Raw genomic sequence first — 26,383 nt, 5'->3', positions numbered from 1 at the left:
TGTGGAATGGGTGGCAGCTGTCATAATGGAGGTACTGTTGCTTGTTGGTGGGTTTGATGTGGACGGACGTGTGAAGCTGGCCATTGGACAGGTGGAGGTCAACGTCAAGGAAAGTGGCATGGGATTTGGAGTAGGACCAGGTGAATCTGATGGAACCAAAGGAGTTGAGGTTGGAGAGGAAATTCTGGAGTTCTTCTTCACTGTGAGTCCAGATCATGAAGATGTCATCAATAAATCTGTACCAAACTTTGGGTTGGCAGGCCTGGGTAACCAAGAAGGCTTCCTCTAAGTGACCCATGAATAGGTTGGCGTACGAGGGGGCCATCCTGGTACCCATGGCTGTTCCCTTTAATTGTTGGTATGTCTGGCCTTCAAAAGTGAAGAAGTTGTGGGTCAGGATGAAGCTGGCTAAGGTGATGAGGAAAGAGGTTTTAGGTAGGGTGGCAGGTGATCGGCGTGAAAGGAAATTCTCCATTGCAGCAAGGCCCTGGACATGTGGAATATTTGTGTATAACGAAGTGACATCAATGGTTACAAGGATGGTTTCCGGGGGTAACAGACTGGGTAAGGATTCCAGGCGTTCGAGAAGCAACAGTACCTCCATTATGACAGCTGCCACCCATTCCACATCAAACAGTCCCTTCCCTACAGCCTAGGTCTTCGCGGCAAATGAATCTGCTCCAGTCCGGAATTCCTGAACCATTACACCCACAACCTGACAACAGCTTTCGCATCTCGCAACTACCCTCCCGACCTGGTACAGAAGCAAATAACCAGAGCCACCTCCTCATCCCCTCGAACCCAGAATCCCCCACAGAAGAGCCACAAAAGTGCCCCATTTGTGACAGGATACTTTCTGGGACTGGACCAGACTCTGAATGTGGCTCTCCAGCAGGGATACAACTTCCTCAAATCCTGCCCTGAAATGAGATCCATCCTTCATGAAATCCTCCCCACTCCACCAAGAGTGTCTTTCCGCCATCCACCTAACCTTCGTAACCTCTTAGTTCATCCCTATGAAATCCCCAAACCACCTTCCCTATCCTCTGGCTCCTACCCTTGTAACCGCCCCCGGTGTAAAACCTGTCCCATGCACCCTCTCACCACCACCTACTCCAGTCCTGTAACCCGGAAGGTGTAAACGATCAAAGGCAGAGCCACGTGTGAAAGCACCCACATGATTTACCAACCGACCTGCCTACACTGTGATGCATTCTATGTGGGAATGATCAGCAACAAACTGTCCATTCGCATGAATGGACACAGGCAGACAGTGTTTGTTGGTAATGAGGATCACCCTGTGGCTAAACATGCCTTGGTGCACGGCCAGCACATCTTGGCACAGTGTTACACCATCCGGGTTATCTGGATAGTTCCCACCAACACCAACCTATCCGAACTCCGGAGATGGGAACTTGCTCTTCAATATATCCTCTCTTCCCGTTACCCACCAGGCCTCAATCTCCGCTAATTTCAAGTTGCCGCCAATCATACCTCACCTGTCATTCAACATCATCTTTGCCTCTTCACTCCCGCCTCAACTGACATCTCTGCCCAAACTCTTTGTCTTTAAATATGTCTGCTTGTGTCTGTATATGTGTGGATGGATATGTGTGTGTATGGGAGTGTATACCCGTCCTTTTTTCCCCCTAAGGTAAGTCTTTCCGCTCCCGGGATTGGAATGACTCCTTACCCTCTCCCTTAAAACTCACATCCTTTCGTCTTTCCCTCTCCTTCCCTCTTTCCTGATGAGGCAACAGTTTGTTGCGAAAGCTTGAATTTTGTGTGTGTGTTTGTGTTTGTTTGTGTGTCTATCAACCTGCCAGCGCTTTCGTTCGGTAAAGTCACATCACCTTTGTTTTTAAAATATGTTTAGTTAGTTCCTCATAAACAATTTTTGATCTATTAACAATTTCCTGTAAGCAGCAATGTCTTCAAATAAATTCTGTATTATGGTGGACTCAGTTCCAATGCAATACTTTTCATTGGTAACCTTGTTGGCTGTACCTATGTCTACAGGGCAAATGCATGGTGCTGATCCTGTTTTCCTGAATGTACATTTACTTTTTGCCATATTGAATGCTTCTGTGACCTTGCATTTAGCATCGTCTACCAATGTGAAGGCTCAGCACTGGGAGGCCAAGCGAGATAACTGCTTGAAAGCGATCTCAATTAAAAAGGCTTTGTACTAGGCTGGGAGCTACACGATGTTTGTTTATTTACTTGTACAGTGTAGAATAACTGGAGGGCCAAACTGGGTCACAGAACACCTTATCCAGATACCATATCTTAGTCATTTAAGTATATTCACTTCATCTTTTGTGTTAACCTGACATATTATTTCGCAGCGGTATTGTGTTAAGATGCACAGATACACTAACTCCTATTATTTACGTAAATTCCACAGACAAATTTGGTGCACAAAAGTATGAATCTATTGTACATCAATGTCAGAATTTCTTATGGACAGTTTAATTTTATCATTCTCTCTGTCAGATTTTGTCATTAGAGATTAAGTGAAAACAGACATTTTATACAGGGTGGTCCATCTGAAGTTTCGGATGAGATTATCTCGGAAACTATACATCGGGTAAAAATAGTGGGTAAGACAAGTTCGTAAGCTCAAAGGGGGACATCAAATGATACTACACGTGACCCCCAGCCCCAGCCTCCGCGCCCTTGGGTGGGGTGGGAGGCAGCTTTTAAATCTTAAATGGAAACCCCCATTTTTTATTGCAGATTCGGATTCTCCGTAAAAAAGTAATCAAGTTTTGTCTGAAACATTTTTTTAAACCATTGACAGATGGTGCTAAAATCGAGAGAAACTAAAATTGGCAAAGAACTCCAATTTATTTAGAATTATCTGAGAAAGACACATCAAATCGATAAAAAATGTGCATCAGTTCTTTTGTTGTGCTAAATTAAGCTATTTTTGTACAAAATGTACTGTATCCTACTTTTAGTGTTACCCAGGAACAATGACATGGACGTAGTAGAATGATGTTCCCATGGGGTGCTTCATTAGTGTGGGTCCCCTTGCCTCTCACAATTTGGGGTGCTTAATTAATGGAATTAGCCATGTAAAAATTGTCCAAAATTATCCCCATTTGCTTCGTCAATCGTCTGCAAAAGTTGTCCACAGTTTTGAGCAGCACATCCCCTGGTATGGTTGGACACACTATTCAAATGCATTGCTCCATATCATTTCGTGTTGTGGGCTGTCTTTCCAGGAGATGTTAGGTCTGGTGAACGTGAAGGCCAATGAATTGGTCCACCACATCCTATCCACCGACCAGGGTACCATAAATTTAAAATGTTCCGCACATTTTTAGAATAATGGGGAGCTGCTCTGTCCTGTTGGAACCACATTCATTGCCTAGTTTCCAAATCAACATCTTCCATTAGCTCCAACAAATCATCATGGATAAGTTGTAAATAAGATTCCGCAGTAACAGTTAACACAAGTAAAGAGTTTGACAGAGCACTGAAAGACCTGAGTTGAAACAAGGCCCCCGGAGTAGACAATATTCCATTGGAACTACTGACGGTCTTGGGAGAGCCAGTCCTGACAAAACTCTACCATCTGGTGAGCAAGATGTATGAAACAGGCGAAATACCCTCAGACTTCAAGAAGAATATAACAATTCCAATCCCAAAGAAAGCAGGTGTTGACAGATGTGAAAATTACCGAACTATCAGTTTAATAAGTCACAGCTGCAAAATACTAACACTAATTCTTTACAGACGAATAGAAAAACTAGTAGAAGCCGACCTCGGGGAAGATCAGTTTGGATTCCGTAGAAACACTGGAACACGTGAGGCAATACTCACCTTACGACTAATCTTAGAAGAAAGATTAAGGAAAGGCAAACCTACGTTTCTAGCATTTGTAGACTTAGAGAAAGCTTTTGACAATGTTGACTGGAATACTCTCTTTCAAATTCTAAAGGTGGCAGGGGTAAAATACAGGTAGCGAAAGGCTATTTACAATTTGTACAGAAACCAGATGGCAGTTATAAGAGTCGAGGGTCATGAAAGGGAAGCAGTGGTTGGGAAGGGAGTGAGACAGGGTTGTAGCCTCTCCCCGATGTTGTTCAATCTGTATATTGAGCAAGCAGTAAAGGAAACAAAAGAAAAATTTGGAGTAGGTATTAAAATTCATGGAGAAGAAATAAAAACTTTGAGGTTCGCCAATGACATTGTAATTCTGTCAGAGACAGCAAAGGACTTGGAAGAGCAGTTGAATGGAATGGACAGTGTCTTGAAAGTCATTTCTGAAAGTATTTGTATGGAGTGTAGCCATGCATGGAGTGTAGCCATGCATGGAAGTGAAACATGGACGATAAATAGTTTGGACAAGAAGAGAATAGAAGCTTTCCAAATGTGGTGCTACAGAAGAATGCTGAAGATTAGATGGGTAGATCACATAACTAATGAGGAAGTATTGAATAGGATTGGGGAGAAGGGAAGTTTGTGGCACAACTTGACCAGAAGAAGGGATCGGTTGGTAGGACATGTTCTGAGGCATCAAGGGATCACCAATTTAGTATTGGAGGGCAGCCTGGAGGGTAAAAATCGTAGAGGGAGACCAAGAGATGAATACACTAAGCAGATTCAGAAGGATGTAGGTTGCAGTAGGTACTGGGAAACGAAAAAGCTTGCACAGGATAGAGTAGCATGGAGAGCTGCATCAAACTGCATACAATTGCGCAGCTGCAGCGTAATTGTCATGGCATTCACCTAAAATTAACATCATATCAACAATTTCTGTAGGAGGATAGTGAGCCATGTTGCACTAAAGAATAATTTACTTTCATCAGTTGATGTTTACGGTTCAAAACCGGAAAGTGAAGTGACATCTGATCACATTGCACCAACATTTATACTGAGCCACAGTTCGCAGTTTGGGCATGGCAGTGCCACAGTCGGGTGAGTAATGCAATTGTGAAGAGTTCCCTAATGAGATTTTAATACCATTCCGCATCCCTCCATCATAAACTGTGGTGGGTAGGATACATTTTGTAAAAAAAAAAAATAATTTTTCTCTATTTTAGCACCATCTGTCAATGGTTTAAAAAAATGTTTCAGACAAAACTTGATTATCTTTTTATGGATAATCCGAATCTGCAATAAAAAATGGGGGTTCCCATTTAAGATTTAAAAGATGCCTCCTGCCCCACCCAAGGGTGCGGGGCTGGGGGTCACGTTTATTATCATTTGATGTCCCCCTTTGAGCTTACGAACTTGTCTTACCCACTATTTTTACCGATGTATAGTTTCCTACATAATCTCATCCGAAACATCAGATGGACCACCCTATGTACGAGGTAGTGTATGCTTATGCGGCAGTTGTGACTGAGACAATTTAGGTAACCGTGATACAAGGAGCCAGATTTGTATAATGCTCGTAATATATTATGGTACATAAATGTATGTCTAAATCAACCAGCAACCTTAAATGAAGGTGAACATAGGTGTACTCACATATTGATGTGGCAATCTTCCTATAACCAGTTTGTGAAATCACACCCTTGTCTTCAAGGGCTTCAAGTGATTTGCCCAGAATTAAGGTGAAAAGCCACATGCAGAAATAAGGGAGTGCAGATAGGCCAGCATTCTGAAAATGAAGTATTATACTGAATATACAACGACTGGTTTGACAAAACAACATTATGTGAAAGGATTCTTACCTTTTTAATTGGGAAGTGCAAAATATGCTTCATGTATGATGGCAGTTGCATCAGCAACATGTACCAACCCACATTGCCACAGAAATGACACACAAGAATGGCATAGAAAGGCATTGAAGTAAACATTGCTTTCCATGGAACGTGGCGTGTCTGCAAGAAGAAAAAAATAGTTCATATGATAGCCCATTGTACCAATTATTTTATCGCTGAAAGCTCCTCCTGCTAGTTTATTGTAAAAAAGATGCGTAAATCTAACATAAAAGTCTCATACACTGATTTCAGTAAGCCATTTCATAAATAATGAAAGTAAGTACTTGATAAAAGCATTAAATACATAGTAATTAATGCAAAATTTGGGATGGATTTCTGAATTTTGCAACTTTTCTGGCTTGTGCACGTGGGAGCGCTATATGCAAGATATTCTTCATTCCCGTCACCCACCCAGGCCTCAACATTCCCTATCCCCCATCTCCAGTTGCCTCTTATGCCCTTCTTTGCTCCCACTCCAGCCTCACACAAGCCTTCTATCCCCCCAGTAAACATAAATAATCCTTTCCCCTTCTCTGCCACCCCACCCACCCCTCTCCACAACACAGCCTTCCTACATTGTGTCTAGCAGCCTACTATTATATCCCTGCTACGTTCCTGCACACTGTCACATGCAGCACACAGCATCTTCCCCTGCCCTTAGCCTTCTATGCCTTCCCCTCCTTGCTCTACATCTCTTCTGTAAACCCCACTACCCACCTCAGCAAAGATCACTAATTTCTGCTGCCAGGAGCCAGGCCTTAGCACCAGGAGATGACAGTGATCATATGTGTGTGAGTTGTGCATGTACGAGGGTCATTCAGAACGTAAAGAATGTTTTGTTTTGACACGTGACCACATCCCCCACCACCACTGACCTTGGTACTCATCTGCTTCAGTTTGTCAGCTGCTACAATCCATTATGGTTGCTTACTGCTTAGCTGTGTGACTTTAAAATGTGTGACAAAATGAATGATTGTTACCCACTTTTTACATGTGCAAAAAGTCCAACTCATCAAAATTTATGCACAGATAATGATGGTGTATGGTAATGTGATGAATGTAGTGTCAGTTTGGAAGTGGTGTATCATGTTTAAAGGTGGACAGAAGAATGTTCATGCTGAAGAAATTACTCGGACCGGTTCTTACTGGTGTCTAATAGACTCAAAACAAAGATCCAAGAAGATAGGCATTTTACAATTATCGCTCTGCACTCATTCTTCCCAGACATTTCAAGAACGGTGTTGTATGTGCAGAACTGGGCTATAAAAAAATGTGTACCCTGTGGTTCCCTCGAATTTTGTCAAATGAACACAAAACTAAACAAATGGCAGCTGCATTGACATTTCTTAATTGTTATGAAAAAGGTGGCGATAAAATTTTTGAATCACATTGTCACTGGTGATGAGACTTGAACACCACACAAAAACAAAGTTCCAGTCAATGGAATAGCATCATTCGCAATCCCCGAATGAAACTGAAAAAAGCAAAACAAATTCTGAGCACCAGAAAGATTGTGGCTATGGTGTTTTGGCATCTTAAGGATGTCCTGCTCATTGACTACTATGCCTAGAGGTGAGACCATAAATTCAGCGGCCTAGCGTCAGACACTTCGATGACCTTGCTGCACCATTAAAAACAAGGGACGGGGACTGCTAACCAGTGGAGTCATCCTCTTTCACAATGATGCATGTCTGCATTGAGTGGGATTGATGCAGAACTAGCTTCAAATATTTCAACATCCACCATACAGTCCAGACCTAGTCCCAAGTGATTATCACTTGAGACTGGTTTGATGCAGCTGTCCATGCTACTCTATCCTGTGCAAGCCTCTTCATCTCTGCGTAACTAATGAATCGATTATCAGTTATTCCCCAAATTCAAGGATTTTTTTGAGTGGACAGTGCTATGGAACTGATGATGAACATAAAGAAGCCATTAATCAATAGTTTGACAACTTGGTGGCAACTGAGGATGCAGAAGGCATAGTATAGGTGGTAAAGAGGTATGAAAAGTGCCTAAATTCGAACAGTGACTATGTAGAAAAGTGGCATGGGTATCACATTGTATATAAAACACATTTTTGTTTCATTATATCAAAAATTTCTGTAGAAAAAAATGTTCTTTACCTTCTGAGTGACCTTCATATAAACGTGTACATTTTTCTGAATTGATGAAGGATTTTGTCTTATAGTTTAGCCTACTTTTAAATGTACCAGCACGCCATTCAATGCTTCTTCTCTGCGGTGAATATCGATTCATCCTAATTCATACTGTTGGTGATTTACATGATTTTTTTTTCTTTATGTATTAGTTCTACAACCTCTTTTCGGAGCTACAAAATTCAATAAACAGAATAACAGATACAAGTCGGCTTAAGATTACAGTGTTCCAAAGGATGCATTTTGTGCCACTTAAATATGTCTGTAAATGATGGAGTGAGGATTCCTGCATATTTTTAGGACTTTACATATCAACGTGCATGAGAATACTTGTCACTTGAATACATTATTTTATACAATTGTACCAGTGTTTCAAAACTTACTAAAAATAAAATACCTAATGCAAAGCAGTTCGCATCCTGTGTGTAAAATCTAGTGCAGGGAAATACGCAGGACCATGCTATTACTGTCATTGCTATCCTAATGATGAATAACTGCTTTAGCCTGCCTGTGCACAGATGTGGATGGCTATTGATGAGATCTCCAGTTCAAAGCCTGGTTTGGTACAACTCTCCATATCCAGGGTTGCCACAAGTTTCCCCAAGTCAAATTCCCTGATATTTCCCTGATTTCCAGACAAGTTTTAGCATTTTTCCCTGACAAATTCTGAGATCTCAAGGGTAAGTAATGGCATAAGTTGATGAAAAAATGTAAGGACTTCTGTATTTCTAAATGTGCAAGCAAAAATCTTAAGTACTAACATCAACATCCTTTGTAATTAACTGTTTTTTAGATAGAGAAAGCAAGCCAAATGGTATATATATTTCATTAAGACCAGTGATGTTATTTTATTTCAATAAAGCGAAACACATTTGGTGACAACAACATACATTATGTTTGAGTCGTGAGACAGATTTAAAATACCTTTACTGCTTTCAGAAATAACCTAAAAAAAAGTAGGACTCTTGAAAGAAATGTATAAGGTAGGGAAAAGTTGTGTAAACCAACACTATAGGTGACTGCCAGTAAAATGTTTGTTCTACTATGTTTGTTATTGTCGGTTGTTACCCACTGTGTTATGTCTATTATTCTACAGGTACTGCATTATTTTGCTTTCAAGAAATATATAAGTACATAGTGTATAAACTGCCAGCGACTGCCACAATTTTCTTCTCCTTATCATCCATACTTTCTAATATATAAACTACACTCCTGGAAATTGAAATAAGAACACCGTGAATTCATTGTCCCAGGAAGGGGAAACTTTATTGACACATTCCTGGGGTCAGATACATCACATGATCACACTGACAGAACCACAGGCACATAGACACAGGCAACAGAGCATGCACAATGTCGGCACTAGTACAGTGTATATCCACCTTTCGCAGCAATGCAGGCTGCTATTCTCCCATGGAGACGATCGTAGAGATGCTGGATGTAGTCCTGTGGAACGGCTTGCCATGCCATTTCCACCTGGCGCCTCAGTTGGACCAGCGTTCGTGCTGGACGTGCAGACCGCGTGAGACGACGCTTCATCCAGTCCCAAACATGCTCAATGGGGGACAGATCCGGAGATCTTGCTGGCCAGGGTAGTTGACTTACACCTTCTAGAGCACGTTGGGTGGCACGGGATACATGCGGACGTGCATTGTCCTGTTGGAACAGCAAGTTCCCTTGCCGGTCTAGGAATGGTAGAACGATGGGTTCGATGACGGTTTGGATGTACCGTGCACTATTTAGTGTCCCCTCGACGATCACCAGTGGTGTACGGCCAGTGTAGGAGATCGCTCCCCACACCATGATGCCGGGTGTCGGCCCTGTGTGCCTCGGTCGTATGCAGTCCTGATTGTGGCACTCACCTGCACGGTGCCAAACACGCATACGACCATCATTGGCACCAAGGCAGAAGCGACTCTCATCGCTGAAGACGACACGTCTCCATTCGTCCCTCCATTCACGCCTGTCGCGACACCACTGGAGGCGGGCTGCACGATGTTGGGGCGTGAGCGGAAGACGGCCTAACGGTGTGCGGGACCGTAGCCCAGCTTCATGGAGACGGTTGCGAATGGTCCTTGCCGATACCCCAGGAGCAACAGTGTCCCTAATTTGCTGGGAAGTGGCGGTGCGGTCCCCTACGGCACTGCGTAGGATCCTACGGTCTTGGCGTGCATCCGTGCGTCGCCGCGGTCTGGTCCCAGGTCGACGGGCACGTGCACCTTCCGCCGACCACTGGCGACAACATCAATGTACTGTGGAGACCTCACGCCCCACGTGTTGAGCAATTCGGCGGTACGTCCACCCGGCCTCCCGCATGCCCACTATACGCCCTCGCTCAAAGTCCGTCAACTGCACATACGGTTCACGTCCACGCTGTCGCGGCATGCTACCAGTGTTAAAGACTGCGATGGAGCTCCGTATGCCACAGCAAACTGGCTGACACTGACGGCGGCGGTGCGCAAATGCTGCGCAGCTAGCGCCATTTGACGGCCAACACCGCGGTTCCTGGTGTGTCCGCTGTGCCGTGCGTGTGATCATTGCTTGTACAGCCCTCCCGCAGTGTCCGGAGCAAGTATGGTGGGTCTGACACACCGGTGTCAATGTGTTCCTTTTTCCATTTCCAGGAGTGTACTTTCAATGTGCCAAAATGTACTAGAATAAATAAAATAAAAAAATAAAAAAAAATACCGCACTGTACAATGTACATGCAGTGAGACAGTTGCAGTTCCTGCAATCCATCGCCCATGGCCTCTGGCCTGCTGAGGAGCACCACAGCCCTGGGTCCATGGATAACCATGAAAATCCTCTGTGCCACACACAGACATACCCAGCCTGCGGGCAGATCCGTGAGACTAGATCTGACAGGTAGGGCCTGCACATTTGTGGGAAACTATGCGCTTCAGATCGGCAAGGCCAATCCGTTAAAAATACTCCCAGAAATGGCCTGCAGTTTTGGCCAGTCATGGAAGTCCACTCTTGTGGCCAGCTATTCATGTGTCACAGACACAATGTTGATGAAATGAGACTGTGGTGATCACCCACACAACAGATAACTTAAGCAAATACTCTGAGAATTGATACCAATGAGGATAGGTAGCAATTCACCATAAAGCTACTCTCTGAGCCTTAGACACGCACACAGAAAAGACAATCACACTCTCACAACTAAATTTTTTGCCATAGCCTTTGTCAGAAAACGAGGGTGCACACACATTCACACAATCACTCAGACACAACTCATGCACACTGACTGTTGTCTCCAGCCACTGTGTCAAAAAGCTCTGATAATCAGATCCAAGCAAACCACTCCTCATGCCTCCCCCCCTCCTATGTCTCATTGGCAGCTGCAAGTAGTGGTGGCAGCACTGACTGCAAGGTCAGGGGGGGGGGGGGGGGGAGTGGGAAGGGAGAAGCAGTAAGAATAAGAGAGTACAGAAGCGGTGCACATACTCAGCTGTGCCCAGCCAGCGACAAAGCACGACATCTCAGTAAACAAACAATTTCATGCTACTGAGACAAAAGCAAAATTTTTCCAGTTTTTTTTTTCTGATATGTTTGAAATTCTGTGATTTTGAGAACTTGTGGCAACTCTGATACTAATCAATCCTGCATTAGTCTTCATCTCTGTGTATTTACTACATTCATCCAATCACAATTACCACTGGGGAGTATATGTATTGCCACACCAAAATGTAAGAATCCCATGGTACCTGAGGCTTCTCCAATATATCCAGATGTCAATGGTGCACAATACTCTTATTGCACACTTCTCAGTATCTCCACTATATGGTGAGTAGTAACTATCCTTATCATAATATTGTTAGTTCTGAAGAATAAATACTTTTTTCACCTTAGTTGCAATGCTTCAGAAGATAAACCATAAGACAGAACTTAAAGAAAGTATTCAAGCAATCCTGTCTGAGACATATTTCTGAGTGCAGAGCAGGAAAAACTTAGGTTCCAAATGCTAGTGCACCTCATTAACCATCTGGTCTACCAGGAACTTTGCACATTGAGTCTCATCCAGTATATGCCAACTAATCTCTACTTAGGGTACCTGTAAGTATTTTCATTTGTTTGGAACTGCATAATAAGAGTATTTACAAGCTTAAAGGTTAAGTTGTTGTCTGTGAGCAGTTGTATGCCTGTTCCATTATTCTCCTGTTTGTGTCTGCTATGGATGTATTTCAGCCCTTTAAAGGTATCCTTGTGTCATCAATAAACACAGTGTTTGAAGAGTTCTGCAATGTCCTCAGTGAATTGTTTACATAAACCAATAACAGGAGTCAGTCAAGTACTGAATCTTGTGGTGCACCGTATCTAATGTTTCCCAACCCTGAATTTAATTTTGTTCTTGTTGTACCATTTACTAATGTGACCTGACTACATCCATGCAATATATTCTTTAATGCTATAACATTTTAGTTTTCATAGCAGAAATTTATGATCTACACACTCAAAGGGCCTTGTCAAGATCACAGAGATGCCAACATGGTAATTTTTATTATTTGGCTCTATCAGAATTTAGTGAGATCATATGTTGGCTTCTCCATACAGAAGACTTTACAGAAGCCGAACTGAGCTGTTGTTAGAAGGTTATTCTCAGAAAGATGGTTCAGTATTCTGTTCGAAGCTACCTTCTCAAAGAAATGTTGTGAAGATGGAAAGGAAATGAGATTAGGCCATAATTCAAGGTCAGTCACTTATCTTACTTTTGTATATTTGTGTTACTACTGTATACTTTAGTCTTTTAGGAAATACACCTTGATTCATTGAATGGTTACAAAGGCACAAGATTTTAGTACTGCTGATAAGATACCGTCATGGCCAGGAGAGACCTACTGCCTTTTGTGATCTCTTTCCAAGATGAGTTGTCAAACTGACAATTAAAATTAGTGAAGAACAGCTAGACCACAATGATTATTTTATTTAAAATGACTAGCTTTAGAAATTGTGCTTATTGCATGACTTAAAATAAGGTAATTTATACTTATTAAAATCAAAAAGTCATTACCCATCAGCTAAAGTTGACAATGTCCAGAACAGTCAGGAGACCCAAGTCACTGAAGCTGCTGCTGTTGGATAGGCAGGATTACATTATATAGATCTGGTGAGGGCATGTTTGTGCTGTATGATGTCAACTTAAGCCAATGAGGGATGGTCTACATAAATTACAAAAAACGGATGTTCATCTGAGTAAGTTTTTTGGATATGTTTTCGATGAACCGTTCTTTTGTAACCCTGTAAGCTTTGGTCTCTTCTGTAATCCCACGGGTAGTATCAATGCATGACCCCGTACTATTAATACACTTTGTTACACCTATGTCCAGCGGGTTCACTGGAACAGTATGTCTGGCCAGCAGGCTATGTGAACCCATCAGCTGGCCGTTTTAAGACCGAGCTGGCCATTTTAAGACCGAGCGACTACAGGCACACTCTCACTTCAGTTTGATAGCAAAAATTTATTCCTCTCTGCGGCTGACTGAACCACTGACGACAACACTACAATACAGTTGTTATATCTGGATATACTGTGGACTGATTATGTTATTTGTTCATGACACCTGGGCCTGCTTGGGATCTGTGTATAGTGACATCCACTTAACATTATTAAGTTCTAGTTTGGTGGATTGTGATACCATTTTAGCCAAGTGATTGATTTCAGCCATGCCTATGAGTTGTACCTGTCAACATAATTCAAGTTGTGTTTACTCTGTTGTCATATGCATTCCTGGAAAATTCACAGGATCAACAGTTCTTATGAACCATGAGTCACTTATTCTGTGTTTCAGTGCATTCAATGAAGTGTTAATAAATTACTTTTGTGATCTAAAGTGGGAAAACAAAAGTCTTCCTCTACGATTTTTAACCCCCCCCCCCTTTTTTTCCCAAGCTTTCCGCCATCACCAAATTAACTGTTCCTTGGTGCCTCAGAATGTGTCTATCAACCTAGTTCTTCTTTTAGTCCAGGACTCTTTTGTCTTCAATTTTATTCAGGACCTATTCATTACTTATTCAGTCTGCCCATCTAATCTTCAGCATTCTTCTGTAACACTGCATTTCAAAAGATCTAGTCTCATCTTTTTAACATACATATTTCATTTCTGTCTAGATTACAGTCCAGACAGATACTTTAAGGAAAGATTTTCTAATACTGTAATTTACATTTTGTATACGATACTTGTGCTGTGTTCACACTAGGATCAAAATTCACCAGCTGAGCTACATGAAGCATATAGTCTGATATGACACAGATTTATATCAGCAACAGAACTCTGCACTAAGTCTGGTAATTTCAGCAGATAGAAAGCACAGAATGATGCTGGAGAAAAACATTTGGAATATGGAGCATCCATAATGTGCTTGATGATATACAGCCCACTTTAGCCTAAAGACACTGATTCAGTTGGCAGAACAAAGATGCTGAATATCTATCTACACATGAACAGGTATAGCTGCAGGGTGTGAGATATCAAAAGATCAGATGCTGTGACTGAGCATAAGCTCGATGGCACTGGGTGAACATATGGTGTCAGCCTGATGAAGAGTGGCATCTCTGGGTCATTCTACTTTACCACACCTAAACCTGAACAAACTAAAAATTGTGTCATGTAAAAACTATTTCCAATGGAAGGGTTCCCCTCCACAATGTTTCACCATTATGCACCTATTTCCTGACAGCTTAAGTGGGAGGAGCAGATTTATACCATAGGCATTATGATCACCAGACTAGATCTCATTTCTTTCTGTGTTCTCAAACATGTGTAGACATTTGAGATACCTCAAAGTATTTCCCAGATCCAACCTATGGTACAAATGGTGCTCACAAAAAGAGATTTTCTGAAATACTGTAACCAACCCTTCTCACTCCTGGAAATCCCAGAACAATTAACTCAGCTGATTGAAATATGAGTCCTTGTCTTTCACTAGTTTGTTCCCAGTGAGCCTGTTCTTGTGAGAAGCAATCATCTCTGATATGGGTGGTAACAGTGACTGATGTATTTTAATAACAAATCTTTATTTAAAAAACATTACAGTGTCTCTTGTTTCCCTTCACTCTGATGATGATGATGATGGTGATGACGATGATGATGATCTTAACATTCTGTCTTCCTTGTTTCTCCCATTCACAAGAATGCATTAACACCTTGCAGCTGATCAGTTTCACAGACAAATGTAGTCTAGCTCAGCACAAAGCCTTGAGGAAGGCCATTCGCAATAGTAGCCAAAATGTTGGACAGTTTTATATACTAACAATGCAGTCAACATCCCAGAAGAATTTTACTGGCAGCGACAATGGCCACGGAAGCTTTATGCTTACTAATGCATCAAAGCCCACAAAAAAGCCTTCATAATTTCTTGAGGAATAATTACAACATGATTAAAACATATCATCACTTTTCAACTCAGTCTACATTTTGATCAAAGGAAGTGTGTCCATGTTTTATTAATATCTGAATTGTACATGAAAAAATATTCAGATGGACTCCATAGTTGCTTATACAACAAATCTTTCACTTCAGCAACACTTCATAAATTCTTGCCACTAACGTCTCCTAGAAGGGTTTACACTTGCTAGAGCAGCAAAACAAGTAAGATGTGTTTGACATTCAAAATGAAGATTTCCAAGTTTTTGCAAAGTTAATTCCCAGCAGAATGGTTCTTTTTAATCTGACTGCAAAATTCAAACAGTTGTCAAGTCAATGACAATAAGACTCATCGTCTACTGTGTGCCTCTGATCATACAATATTACAGGATTTCCAAAAGCAGTGAAATATGTAAGTCAAATACAAATTTTCATAGATTTAGTTTAAAAAGTGATTGCATAATGAAATATTTCCTTAAAAACATTCATCCCCTATTTCACCCCCTTATGGTTTGAATTTCCAAAACCAGCGAAACATTTTTTTTTGAAAATTTATAGCTGAGAAGCCAAATTCAAATTTTCATAGATGTAGCATTAAAAATACTTCACAATGAAGTATTTTCATAAAATATTTCATCCCCTACTTCTTCACCCCATGGGGGTGGAATTTCAAAATATCCCATTTTAAATGACACCTATACCACAAGACCAGCACCCTCTCGAAATTTCAAGTTTCTGTTGTTAGCGGTTTGGGCTGAGAAGTGATGAGTGAGTGAGTGAGTCGGTCAATCAGTTGGGACACTGCCTTTCATATATTAAGATTGTGTATAATCAAGATACACAGTATGTATTATAGAACAGCAGTATGTATTTAAAATGTTTTGCAGTATTTAGAAAGTTGTCTTAATTTTTATGTAGCTTTCCTTGTAAGAATGTTACATGTCCTGTAAATGTACATTGTGAAAGTTTGTTGTATATAAAAAATAATGATTTTCTCTTACAGTGCAAAATTGTAACAGGATATATTATCTGAGATACTGCAATAATACAATGTATTTATTTAATTAACTTCCAAACTAAAAAAATAAAACTAGTGGTATGAAGGACTGGAAGTAATAACAAAGAAAAAAAATTAAACAGAGTAAAAATAAATTAAACAGTTCACTCAGAAGATAATTTCACATAGAATTCCCGGTATTTTACATTGAGGTAGTTACACAAATCCCCAATTTTTTTCTGTCCAGAGAGGAAGAAGCTCTTTATGCACCAAAGGAAACCTCATAGCAGGTATAGGGATGTTAATTTGAGGCTGATTTTCTCTTTGTGTTTTTAGCAGAGAATGACATACCCAAAGTTCAATGACATTATGACTAAAATGCAGATATACTGTATTTTGATCATCTGCCTTGATATTCAACTACATAACGAGTAATTTTCCAGTTTGAGTCACACTTTGTAATCCCTTCAAGGACATTGACAACAACAAAGTATTCTGGATCATTTCCTTTATAATGAGAGATGTACTTAAACAAGCTTCAGGTGTTACACATTTCCATTCATAAGTAACCATTACATCCAGTACTCTTATTTTTTTCCCCAGTTAATGCAAAAGTATGGTTCCAGGGAACAAAGATACGCCATGAAACAACAAACTTTTGCCCTATTGTTACAACATGTCCTTTCAAAACAAGATAGTTGTCTAAAAGTATCATTGTCCATTTCTTGTTTTCCCAAATCAATGGCCAAACTAAACAAATTATTCTATATACAATTCTTATGTTATAATGGTACGCGTGTCAGCATCAGTAAAAGAAAATGTAATAGTGTATGCAGATGATAAATCCCTCATTATAAGCAGTAGCTCAATAAATGATATAGAAACAAGAACTATCATGGACATAGAAAGGGCAAATGGATATTTAAATGAAAACAAAATATTTGTAAATCAAAAGAAAACAACTTACATGGAAATACTTGCAAAGTGAACAACAAATGAAGTGGAACTAAATATAAGATTTTTAGGCACATTACTAACAGAAGTTGACAGTTACAAGTTCCTGAGATTAACAATAGACAGACTTATGATCTAGTAAAATAATATGGAAAAGATCAGCTCAAACATAAGTAGCAAAGTATTTTTGATAAATAAAATGTTCCACACTGTTTATGTACACTCATGCTCATAAATTAAGGATAATGCTGTTACATGGTGAAATAATGCTCTGGTGGGCAGTTTGCGGGTTTAAATCACCTTGGGGTATGACCATGCAGTGCATTTGACCTGTGGTCATCGCACGGTGGCGCTGGCAGCAGTCCACATATGTACAGGTGTGTTGGTGCCTGTCAGAATACGGTGCAGCGAGTGAGTGTGCAGACATTTTCAGACGTGCTAACGGTGACTGTGTGTTGAAAATGGCTCAAAGAACACATATTGATGATGTTATGAGGGGTAGAATGCTAGGGTGACTGGAGGCTGGTCGAACACAGCAAGTCGTAGCACGGGCCCTCCGTATGCAACCAAGTGTGATCTCAAGATTATGGCAATGATTCCAGCAGACAGGATATGTGTCCAGGCACTACAGTACGGAACATCCACAGTGTACAACACCACAAGAAGACCAATATCTCACCATCAGTGCCCGCAGATGGCCACGGAGTACTGCAGGTAGCCTTGCTCGGGACCTTACCGCAGCCACTGGAACAGTTGTCTCCAAACACACAATCTACAGATGACTGAAAAGACATGGTTTATTCACCTGGCAACCTGCAAGGTGCATTCCACTGACCCCTCGTCACAGGAGACCCCGTAAAGCCTGGTGTCAAGAACACAGTACATGGTCACTGGAACAGTGGTCCCAGGTTATGTTCACGGACGAGTCCAGGTATAGTCTGAACAGTGATTCTAGCCAGGTTTTCATCTGGTGTAAACCAGGAACCAGATAGCAACCCCTTAATGTCCTTGAAAGGGAACTGTATGGAGGCCATGGTTTGATGATGTGGGGTGGGATTATGATTGGTGCACGTACACCCCTGCATGCCTTTGACAGAGGAACTGTAACAGGTCAGGTGTATTGGAACGTCATTTTGCACCAGTATGTCCACCTTTCCAGGGGTGCAGTGGGTCTCACCTTCCTCCTGATGGATGATAACGCATGGCCCCACCGAGCTGCCATCATGGAGGAATACCTTGAAACAGAAGATATCAGGCGAATGGAGTGACCTGCCTGTTCTCCAGACCTAAACCCCATTGAGCACATCTGGGTTGCTCTCAGTCGACGTATCGCTGCACATCTTCAAACCCCTAAAACACTGGGGGACTGATGACCTTCGCTGTTTAGTCCCCCTTAAACATCCCAACAACCACCACCACCCTAAAACACTTCAGGAGCTCCGACAGGCACTGTTGCAAGAATGTGAGGCTACACCCCAGAAGCTGCTCGACCACCTGATTCGGAGTATGCCAACCCATTGTGCGGCCTGTGTACGTGTGCATGGTGATCATATCCCATTTGATGTCGGGGTACAGGTGCAGGAAACAGTGGCATTTTGTAGCACATGTGTTTCAGGATGGTTTTCTCAACTTATCACCAATACCGTGGACTTACAGATGTGTGTTGCGTGTGTTTCCTATGTGCCTATGATATTAGCACCAATTTTTTGTAGTGCCACGTTGTGTAGCACCACATTCTGCAATTATCCTTAATTTGTGAGCATGAGTGTAGATCACTGTTAGATGTACTATGTGTGGCAATGCGCACCCAAATGTTCATGCCTGCCACTCATTTCTCCTAGCAGCAGAAGATGCATCTGCACATACCCAGAGTTATATTCATAGCTAACACCCTACTAGCATGGACTTTCTCCAGCTGCTTCTTTGTGATATGTGGGTTTTCCTCGGCAAAACGTGTGGCTGGAATGTTATCCCCAAGGCTGACACTCTTCTTGTAGACACTGAGCAAGTGACTCTGAATGTCACCACTGAGTGATATGTAATGTTTAATCATGTGACAGATAACTTAACAGCTTGCCACACAGTGCTGCTAGATACGTGAACGAGCAACCAGTAGACCATGTACTGGAAAGTTGGCCTCATGTGACCACACAGTGCGAGCATTGTAGGCTACTTCTATAGTCAGCAAGAACAGTCAGCCTACCCTTCTTAGTTGTAATTGGGCACCCAAAGTGCCCTTTCCTAGACAGTTATTCCATGAACTGCTTCTTGATTACCACTACATTAACATTAGTAAGGATGACCGCCCCCCTCCTCCAAATCTCACCAAACAGTACAGATTGCATGCCCATGCGAGTGTGTTTGAGAGGCCTCACAGGCTCTCAACAAGTCACCTACCCACGTGCATGTGCCTATTAGCACATGAAGTAATGTCATTGTATTAATGCTTTGCATGAACTTATAGTTACATTCATTCACAGTCTGATGTAGTTATTATTGAACATTGCACCCCTTTCCTTTGTGGGAATATAAATTCATGTAGATATGACCCACTTAAAACACTCAGAGAGTAATATTGTACATAGTGTTTTCAGTGTGCAGTTGCAAATCATGGAGAGAGGTCTCATGCAATGCACCGGTTTTGTTCTCTGCTCTGCAAATGTGAACCTGTAATTGGGCCTTAATTTCAGTTTGTTAATGGTATTTTGTTACAGGTCAGCACACAGTGACATGACCATTGTACATGTGTCTTTCCCTAGATTTTGCATAACTCTCGGCAACATTGTTGGTGGCATGCCTCCATGTTAATTTGTTATATAACCACTGTGGTAGATATATCTTATTCAATAAATACTGTTTGCATGTCAATGCATTTATTTCGGTTTTCATCTTTCCATAGCACATGCTCAGTCTTCAGCAATCTGCTTGTATGGTATTTCTAACTATGCTAGCAGGTGGAAAACCAAATTCCTACATATTCCATTCCAGATTTATCATACTGTATAATAATGTTGGGTAGGGCAGAAAATGTGCATATGAACAGACTGCTAAAAAAAGGAAAATAAAATCAGATGTACTGGAAGGCTATCACCAAGCAAGTCCTGTAAACTCAAATTCAAAGAATACAAAATTATTACTTACATTATGTATATATTTGAAACTATCATGTACCTCAAATTAAATTGTACACCAATGCTAAACAGTGAATTATACAATTACAGAATAAATGTAAAAGATGACTGTCACATCAACAGTATCTGACAACAACTGGCTGATAAAGACCACACTAGAGCAGTCTACTTATTATACAACAGATTACCAAGCAGTTTAAAAAGTATAACATCACTACCAGTGTCCAAAATAAAACTAAGAGAGTACTTAAAAACAGCATGTTTGTACAGTGTTAAGAAATATTTTTAGACCAGTCCAAAAGAATTAGAAAATAATATCTTGAGAACTGCTAAATACACTGTATCAGTGAAGAGTAAACATAAAAATTTTTCTTATGTCTCATCCATTGCAATAGAAATTGAAACTGGTTGCTTACATGTATCAAATTAAACTAATATTGAAATTTTTATACTGCCTGTGTTTTCATTAATTATTTTACATATGGGTATAAGTCTATTGTAAATAATAATAGATGTGCTCAAAATGTAATTTACCTTGTACCTGTAATTGTAAATGTACACTGATGTATCCAATATATATCTAAACAGGAATAAAAAGATGAATAAATAAATAAATATGTAAATAAATAAACAACATTTTTGCATGTACCACTTTTAATATAGTTCTTTTTTTCCAGGCATGTCTTTACCAACTACAGAAATGTAAGATTTTCTACAGCTCGTCATACTTTTCTTGCCAGTCTGGTTCCAATTTGGTGGATCCATTTTCCTTTCTATGCTAAAATTTAATGACACAATATCCTTTGGAAAGAAACTTACATTAGCAACACCCATCATTTTCACTAATTTACTATGTTCTTCCAGGATGGTCAACATTACAACAACAAATAGCTCAACTTGTTGACAGAAAAAAGATACCTGTAGCTATGGTTGCATGTCTCATATGATGTACCACTTTATTCCAGTGGAAACACAACTTTGCCAAAAATGTTATATACAACCTTCTTTGAGGGAGGTCTTCATTATTGTCTATTATTTCTCTGTTGTGTTAATTATAGAACAAACTTCAGTTAAACTTTATCGTAATTTGTGAGTAGCATGTGAATGACATTGGCAGCCTGGTAATGTCATGCACTACAAAAAATCTGAAAACATGGTATAGCAAAACTTACTGAATGGTGTACCCTGTCACCAGTTGTATCCATTATCATATTCCTCTCCTCCTCAGTGATGAAGTACTGTTGTTCAGGAGTGTCTTTTATGAGGCAGATCCAGAGTACAAGCCAGATTGAAGCTAGAGCTCCCATAATATAGAAGACCCATTCCCAACCTAAATAGCCAGCAATGACTCCAGATAAGGGGAAGGATATCACAGTACCCAGTGCTGTACCTGCAACAGAAGTAAACAAAGCTAAAATGTTAAAAAGACAAATCACTGATTAGACTTGTGAAATTAACAGTAGTGTGTTTAAAGATGATCATATACTGGATGCACTGAGCAATACACAGGAACATAAACAAGAAATGGAACACTGTGATTCACTTTAAAACCTTGTGGTTTTCTTACGGGAATGTGTGCCCACAAAACTCGTTATACTGTCCCACAACTTACTTAAATTAACCACTTGTGTCAACAGAATATTGCTGTGTACTATTGGCCAACTGAAAAGCCACAACAGCAACACAAACTTCATTGAAAGGAGTAAAATGAAGAAGAAGATTCCTTGCAAATAAGGCCAACTGACAACTATCAAGTACACTTCCTGTGAGAAAACTGATGACAATGGTTGTTTTTCTTAACTGTGAATGATGAGATGGAAATTTCTTCTACAAAAATGATAAATAAGTTTCAATAATCATCTGAACAAGAAGAATTAGTTGTTAAGCTAGTTGTATTTTTTTGTAGATCATTCATATCATTACTAATGTGGGAAAAGAGAATATTCTGGCTATTTAATTAATCTGCTTCTGTATACTGAAACAAATCATTTCTAGTCCATTTTCAGCACTGTAGTTGAAAGTTGGCTTGGCCAATTTCCAGTGAATGGGACGAAGAGGGTTTTGTTCAGCTTGAAGAGAATCAGCTGGATTTTCCCTAATCCTTCTAAACAGTTGGCTTTACAGGGAGAGAAATTTCCAAAGATGAACTTTGCAGAAAGGGTTCTTAATGTTCTGTTGAGGGAAGCACTTTTCAGGTGTGCAGTAAGCAGTAACAGGGGAGTGGCCAATAACAATGCATACTTTTCGCTGTTGGTTTCTGACTGGCAGAAAGGCCAATGTTTTAAAAATTTTGTAAAATGATAGGGTGATCACAAAATAAGAAAAGTTGGCCCTCGGGCCTCATGAAGTGTAGAAATGGTGTGCCTTCTGAGACAGAGATTGTGTCTTTATCGTGTATATCGGAAACTGGCAGTAGGTGATCTTTCTCGATCAACCAAGTGACTGAGTTCAATATGTAAGACTGAGAGAACTCCGAAGGGCGTTCCTGTGTGTGGACTGTGATTTCTGCTTAGGCATTTTCCTTTTGCTCTTTGCAAATGGTGAGGAGCAACTGTGAGTGGTGAGAAGTTTTACGTGTGCACTTTTATAGTAAAATAAGGATTCTGAGCAAACATCAAGATATTTGCTAGCTGGAATTGGTGGTTAGAGAAAGAAGTGACAGACTTGGCTAGAGTTATCTGATGCTAGTAAACTTCATCCATATCCCTGAAAATCTGAGAGGGATGTTCATGAGTAACCTTTCCCTGTTGACACTGAACTCAGTAATTATCAATGGCAGTTGACAATAGCCAGTATGAGGTGATTTATTGAACTGTTAGCAGTGAACATTTCCAATCCAGCGGTCACATATAGGAATCTTATCTGAAAATAATTACATAATGTTTGACTTGTCGAATTTACACCTGTCTTGCAGGCCAAAACAAGGCTCGCAACCCTTATTTAATATGACTGGATAGTGTGCCACAGTAGGCAATTAATCCAGGTCCACCAAAAACATTTCCAATTATATCCATGGAAACAGCTTGTCGCGTCATTGATCTTGCATGCTACACTTCTATAAGAATATGTGGATTCTGGCTAAGGTTGCGAGTGTGCCTTCTCATTATATCACAGAAGCCGGAGAGTAGATGGAAGGAATATTTCAGTATGGTTGCGTTCTGATCATTTCGTGTCGAGTTCACATAACAAGATATTTAGGTTAATTACACAAAAGTGTGTAGTTATTTTTCACTATATAAGTTAAAAATTTTTAAATATTAACTTTTCTATTAAATAGAATGGTGCTGACTAGAACACACTTTTCCAACTTGTATCCAAATTTACTTTGTTATTTTATGCTTGGTGTTTGAGATTGCTAAGGGAAAATCAATGATTTTGATACTAGCATTATTTACTCCTACCTGTGCTTGTGTCAGTTTTAATTAAAATTAATTAATGTCACTATTTTCTTTTATAATAATAATAATGGACTTCATTGTTTATTATGAGTAGAATAACATAGTGAAATTAGAAGTTGTATAATATGTTGATGCTGGACACAACCTCTTTGTAAAACTGATACAAATGAATACCATTCCTAATTACATTAATACTGTATGTCCATTGTTCTCAATAAAGGTTATGATATAAGGGGAAGAAAAAAGGTTTATGCATTAGGTACAAACTCAGTCCAGGCACCTTTTGGATGGTAAAATAAGAGCATTATAAGAGCGACACTGCATTTGTTTCTGAAGAGATGGAAACTCAAATAATTATGAATAGGAATTAGCTCCTTTCTAAACTTTATTAGATAGTTCAGCTGTAGAGTAAATTATGTATGACTTAGCCTGATTAAATGAGACCCTGTAAATGTTAATACTATGAGTTAAAATGAACAGTAGCTTGTCAGGCATGTAAAGTCTAATATTTTAATCACACAACATGGAAAAGTACAGTAATAGTAATGTTAGTTCACTATTATAAAGTGGATAGTTGAGACAGATAGGAAGACCTCAGATCTTGTAGCCACTCCAAAATAGTCATTTAATTCATCTCCATTTTATTGTCTTGCCAACAAGATTACTGATGCCCCTCATGTAATGAGAGGGGATCTACTAAAGTCCATGAAGCATTCCGTAGATGCTCTCCACACTGCAGGCGTTCACCAACTTCGATCTGAATGCAGCAATGTCTATGTTGGTCAAATCGGGGAACAGATTAACACTCACATAATGGAGAATGATCTTTAGGACACAGGAAATCTGCAACAGCTGAACACTATCTTTTGAACTGTAACAGTCTATCAGTTTTCAGAAGCTCTTCCTCACCAGACACAGATGCAACAGTAAAAAAATGGAGGCAATTGAACATGGACCTTGGTTACATATTGCCAACGGTCCAACTGCCAGTGACCCCACTCCAGAGGGACATGTGTGTTCAGCAGACAGCAACTCCTCAAGACCAAGATTCAACAGCAGAAATAAGTGACCACAAGAGAATACTACATGGCATCAATGTCTTGCTAGCTCTGGGTACAAGCTGCCATTGTGTGCCCATCATCTACCAGGGCAGCACAGGAAACAGACTTTTGTACAACCATCCCTCCTCAGATGTCTTCACTTTGAATTGCCCAATTAAATTCCAGGATTGTGATGTCCAGTGTCACACGACAATCGAAAAAGGATGGTATGTATGAGAGATCACATCCAGAACCCAGCAGTTTGATCATCCTGAAGAGAATCATTGTAAAATTAATCAAAATATTGGTTTTATAGTTATTTTTATGGTTCAAAATTAGGTGATCAAATACCCAAAAGGATTTTATTCAAATGGACACTGACCATGAGAGTCTTCATACTATGCCTTATACTTACTGTCATGTTCTGAGTTCTTATGATTGTCTATCAGAAATGTTGACGTTAGTCCACAATCTACATCTCAGTATTTTCACATAAACATCATCCAGATAGCCACAAGACATGTGAAGGTGCAGCAGAACCGACTAAGCAGTTTCTATCGATTACCGCCGGTGCCGTGGTGGGGATAGGCAGTTGCACGTGGTCTGCCTTTGTTCAGTCGTTGACCCCATTTCAGAAGCCAACATAGTCTGGTTTTGCTGTTCGCACTTATTATGAAAACAACAGACCTGTGATCACTACACAATGAGCTTTTCGGTGACAGTTCAAGATTTCACGCAACAATGTCATTCCTAATGCAAACACAATTCGGTCTTGGGTTCAGAAGTTGGAGGAAGCTGGTAGCACACTAAGAATAGATACACAATGCCAACGCAGATCTATCAGAACACCAGAAAATGTGCAGCGGGTGAGAATAGCAGTTCAACAATTGCCACAATGTTCTGCTTGACAACATGCTGTTGCATTGGGGATTTCAGACCGCAGTTTGAGAAGGATTCTGCAATGAGATTTGAAGTTCCATCCTTTCAAAATAATGATTGTTCAAGAATTATGCCCAGCAGGCTATGCCAACCATCAAAATCTGTGTAAGGAAATGCTTGCTCAGATTCCTCCGAATGCAGCTTTCTTTGGTAGTGATGAGGCACATTTTCAACTTAGGTGTTGCATGAATAAGGAAAACTTTCGGTACTGGGCTGAAAATAACCTGCAAATTATTCAAATTATTCATGAAAGACTCCAACATTCTCCTAAAGTGACAGTGAGGTGTGTCATATCACAATTTGGCATGGTAGGCCCTTACTTTTTCGAGGAGGAAGGAGTGACCGTGAAAGTGAGTTCCATACATTATGTTTCAATGTTGCAAAATTTTCTGCAACCCAGAATGGACAAGATTGTTGAAGAACATGGACTGGGGGACTTGTGGTTCCAACAGGATGGAGCCACTGCTCACACAGCTCGAATTTCACTTGATGTTTTGAGAGAAATGTTTCCGGGACACCTCGTCTCTTTGAGGGATGATGATGAGTGGCCTGTGCCATCACCAGATTTGAGCATTTGTGATTACTTTCTTTGAGGATATTTGAAGGAACGGTTTCCAAAAGGCGCCCTCACATCCCACCATAGTTAAAAGAGCGGATTACTGATGAAGGAATGCCATA

At 40.4% G+C, this 26,383-nt stretch overlaps 1 protein-coding gene across 1 annotated transcript in view; it reads right to left on the bottom strand.

Annotated features, from left to right (window-relative positions):
* The window catches only part of LOC124776644 (sialin), a 316,704-nt gene that overhangs the window by 59,799 nt on the left and 230,522 nt on the right, over positions 1–26,383 (bottom strand). Inside the window, exons 6-8 of the mRNA XM_047251732.1 lie at positions 21,501–21,718; positions 5,691–5,840; positions 5,485–5,617 (exon numbers count right to left, since the gene is read on the bottom strand). Coding sequence (XP_047107688.1) covers positions 5,485–5,617; positions 5,691–5,840; positions 21,501–21,718 — 501 coding nt within the window. The remainder of the gene's footprint in view (positions 1–5,484; positions 5,618–5,690; positions 5,841–21,500; positions 21,719–26,383) is intronic.

This window comes from Schistocerca piceifrons, chromosome 2, assembly GCF_021461385.2.
Source record: "Schistocerca piceifrons isolate TAMUIC-IGC-003096 chromosome 2, iqSchPice1.1, whole genome shotgun sequence".
Lineage (NCBI taxonomy): Eukaryota > Metazoa > Arthropoda > Insecta > Orthoptera > Acrididae > Schistocerca > Schistocerca piceifrons.
This window is presented reverse-complemented; position numbering and strand designations above follow the sequence as displayed.